At 55.9% G+C, this 4,009-nt stretch overlaps 1 protein-coding gene across 1 annotated transcript in view; it reads right to left on the reverse strand.

Moving 5' to 3' along the window:
* MAP3K14 (mitogen-activated protein kinase kinase kinase 14) overlaps positions 1-4,009 on the reverse strand; it is a gene marked incomplete at its 3' end in the record, with an annotated part of 13,797 nt that overhangs the window by 172 nt on the left and 9,616 nt on the right. Inside the window, exons 11-14 of the mRNA XM_010139008.1 lie at positions 3,256-3,406; positions 2,329-2,679; positions 1,081-1,187; positions 2-102 (exon numbers count right to left, since the gene is read on the reverse strand). Coding sequence (XP_010137310.1) covers positions 2-102; positions 1,081-1,187; positions 2,329-2,679; positions 3,256-3,406 — 710 coding nt within the window. The remainder of the gene's footprint in view (position 1; positions 103-1,080; positions 1,188-2,328; positions 2,680-3,255; positions 3,407-4,009) is intronic.

Below are 4,009 nucleotides of genomic sequence, written 5' to 3' on the forward strand. Positions count from 1 at the left end.
CAGGTTGTTCCAGCTGAAGCTCTGTCCGTCTGCCTGGCTGTTCCAGGAGTGAATCCCAGAGCTCATTATGTCCCTCAAGCTCTGAGAAGCCTTCATGGAGTTCTGCAGAAGTAAGCACAAGCTTGTCAAAGGCTCCTCAAGAAGACAGGCTTGTATAAAGGTAAATGTTAAGATAAGCTCAGGAGGCAAAAGGCAGAAATCCAGGGGGGTCGAAGGCTGGGCCTTGAGCTATCCAACATTACCTGCCTCTAGACAAGGGATGAACAGCAGTGGGATGGTTTGCAGACATAGTAAGATACTCATGATGGTCAGATCAACAACCAGCTGAAGGGCTGGATGAGAAAAGAGGGGTTTATCGTGCAGAAACAGGGCCAGAGATGCTCTCAGCTGGAGAGGGCTCCTGCAGATGGCAGGACACGCTACTTTGGCTCTGAAAACCATGAAGGGCTCATGCCCTTCATGTGAAGGACGTGTTGAACCTTCATGTCCCTGGTTCCACAAGGCTCATTTGGTGTTTCTCCCTGCTGTTCCCAACCTTATGGACACCAGAGACAAACAGAATTAATTAAACTTAGTAGTTTTGTAACTTAGACTGTGGAAGTCGTTAGTAGGAGCGGGTTAAAAGAAGTTCACGGAGAACTGATCCGTAGGCTGGGCACGAACTCCAAAAGCAGGTCTCTGTTCTTCTGCCCTATTCTTCTGGTCTTTCCCCAAACATCCCTCCAATGGCCCTTACCGGGCAGAGGACCCTGGGCTGCAGCTCCAACTCGCTGCAGCTCCTGCCTTCTGCACAGAGGGGTCGAGGCCGCCGAGACCTTCCAGACCCACACTCGATGCCGACTGTGAGTGCCCAGCTCAGGAGAGCGGCTGGAGGAAAGGGATCTGCACAGCAAACTGAAGAACAACTCCAATCCTCAACACCCCCCCGTCCAAGAGCAAAGATTTCCTCCCAAGGGTCTCTCCAGCAAACCAAGTGTCAAAAAGCAGCATCAAACCTGAGAAGCTCCAGCTGCCCAGTGGTCGCAGCTCCCAGTTTACCAGAGGTGGCTACCCCTACCCCTGGCATCCCTTCGAACTCACCTTCTCGCTGGCGTCCGACACGAAGGGGCTGTCGATGCTGAGGCACGACAGCATCTGCTCCTGCTCCTCCAGCGAGTAGGGCTGGGAAAGGCTGTTCAGGAAGAGCTCTGCCAGCGGGAGGAGAGAGAGGACACTGCTGTGAGGCCCTTCCTGCCGCCCCCGCAATCAACACCCAACGCTCCGTCAGCGTGATCTAACCAGCACCGGCCTTGGTGTCCACAAAACAGGTGACACACGATTCCTTGGCTAAGCACAGGCTGCGGCCACCTCTGTGAAAACAGGGAACCCGAGCCAGCAGGGACAGACGGACTGTGCAACGACACACGAAACGCCAGAGACGGGACCAGCGCCCAGAACTTCCCAGCTCTGGCCTATCCTGTCACCCCTCGGTCCCCGCTCTCGCTCTGTCCACATCATACCCAGGGAAAGGTCAAACCTATGTCCTCTGCTCTTGCAGGAACCCGCACTGATGGCACCCGGAGCTGACAAGGCTGCTGCAGATCCAAAGCTCTGTGAGGAGACAGCTGGCCCTCAGCACCCCCTCGGATGCCGTCCCACTGCCACAAGCCACATTTCAAGACACCCTTTTCCTAGCTTGAGGTTTCCCCGTCATTTACAAAGAGCAGAAAGCAGAGGGTGGGGGAGGCAGCGGGCTGAGTGACACTAAGGCAGTGGAACCGCACTGCGCTGATTCTCGCACCGACGGGTTTCAAATGCAGGATTGCTGCTGGGAAGAAAACCAGCAGCCACTGGTCAAAACCAGTGGCCTGGCAGCTCTGGGTTTCCCGATGCCCAGAACAAACCAGCTGCAGACTGATTTTAACTCTACTGCTTTCTTCGACATCTCCCATCCAACAGCCTACCCCTTTATCACAAGAATTATGTCTGAAAACCTAAAATTTCCGTGGAAGCCGGACCTGCGGACACGGTCTGTACGGTGCACGTAAGCACAGGTCTGGAGCTGGCTTTTTCTGCGAGGTTCCTGCGCCTCTCGCAGAAGCTCGCTCCACTCTGTTGAAGAGTGGAAGGAAATCCTGGCCTTTGTGGCATATTGAATTGGTTAAGAACTACTAGTTTTGGTCACTTAAAGGAAGGTTGAGCAATTTGTGTAATGAGAGAGGAACTATGAACAAAACAACATCCAAGCTCAAAACCCAGAATAGCTGACAAGAGGCCAAAAGAAAGCAGCTGTATTTTCTCCCCACTGTCGGGCACGGCGCCGAGTCCCCTGCAGAGCCCTTCGCTCACCTATCTCCAGCTGCTGCAGCTCTTGCTCCGAGACGGTGGATGCTCTCTCCGCATGGCTGCAGCCCTTTGGGGGCAGAGGAGTCGAGGAGCGAGGTGGAGGATCCCAAGTCTCCGATAGTTCCTTGCAGGTGTTCCAAGGGGTCCCCTCGTCCCCCTCTGGGTGCTCCGGAGCTGGTGGTGGTAGGACCGGGCTGGCACAAGACACTCCAACTGCCAGCTTGGGGTCAGAACCAGTCTCAGAAACTGGGCTCACTGTGGGGGACAGGGACGTCTGAGGGTGGTTCTCTTCGCTCAGAGATAAACGTCTCGGCTCTCTGTATTCGCCTTTCCAGGGGCTTGTCACACCTCCCACTGCAAAACCAAACAGCACACGCACGGGATCAGATACAGAACCAACAGAGGTGCGAGTTTTCCTTCACAGTGAGCGTTTCTGAACCGCATCCTGTTGGGAAACGCCCGCTTTCTTCCCAAGCCAAACCCCAATCACCTCTGCAAATTCTTGCTGTATCACAGAACCTCTCGGCAGGATTAAGTTGAAATAAATCATGGAGAGTCTTATAGGCGAGACTGGACCAGGAGGACGAGTTACAGGCGGATGCAATCACTCTGCTCCCAGTCTGGCTGCACACCAGGCTGCGGCTCACGAGATGCAGCTGGTTCTCCAGCTGACTGTGGGCCCAGCCTCCGTAACAACCCCCCCACGGAGCGAAGGAAGAGCCAGCACGTGACAGCGCTCAGGAAATCTTAATGTACTGGGGTGAGAACCACCCGGCTGCGGGCAAAAGCTGTCAACCCCTAAAACAGACATCAGCGCTGAGGCCTGTGCAAACCGACCAGTGAAACCCACTGGTATTTCCCGCAGGACCACTCTGACGCAACCAGTGACTGGCCGCTCTACCAGCGGCTTCGGAGACGGGACATTTCTACCTTCTTCAAGCGCCGCGCTGGTCTTAGTCCTCAGCTCAGACGCTGATGCTCTCTGCCCCGGCTCCTTCTCCAGCCCCATTTTAATAATCTCAGCCGTGAGAGGGTTGCAGGAAGGTGGAATTTCCCGCAGAGGAGGCGGCTCCTTAGCTATCTGTGCGACAAACAGGAAGTGAAAGAGGTTAGACCAGAGCAGCCTCGGCTGATTTCGGAAAGGTTCTTCCCACCCTGACAGCGTTTCCAACTGAAAATACAGCGTTAATGGACAGACCTGAGCAGTAACTGGATTATGGCTGAATGGCTAAAAATCACACCTGAGCCATGAGCAGGACACGAAAGAAACTGCCCTCGTGAGTGTCATACACACCAGCCTGGGACAGGAGCAGCTGCCAGAGCAAGGCTGGCACCACGGCAGGCTGGAGGGCTGGGCCCACGCAAACCTCCTAAAGAAGGCCAAGTGCAAAGTCCTGCCCCTGAGTCGGGACAATCCCAAGCAGAACCACGCTCTGGGTGACGGGTGGAGGGAAAGCAGCCCTGAGGAGAAGGACTTGGGGGTGTTGGTGGGTGAAAAACTGAGTGTGAGCCGGCAACGTGCACTCACAGCCCACGGGCACAGCACCCCCAGCAGCGTGGGCTGCAGCTCCAGGGAGGGGACCCTGCCCCTCTGCTGCGCCCTGCTCTGGGGAGACCCCCCTGCAGGGCTGGCTCCAGCTCGGGGCTCCTCAGCCCCGCAGAGACACGGAGCTGCTGGAGCGGG

The sequence above is a fragment of the Buceros rhinoceros genome, unplaced genomic scaffold (assembly GCF_000710305.1).
Source record: "Buceros rhinoceros silvestris isolate BGI_N320 unplaced genomic scaffold, ASM71030v1 scaffold21416, whole genome shotgun sequence".
NCBI lineage: Eukaryota > Metazoa > Chordata > Aves > Bucerotiformes > Bucerotidae > Buceros > Buceros rhinoceros.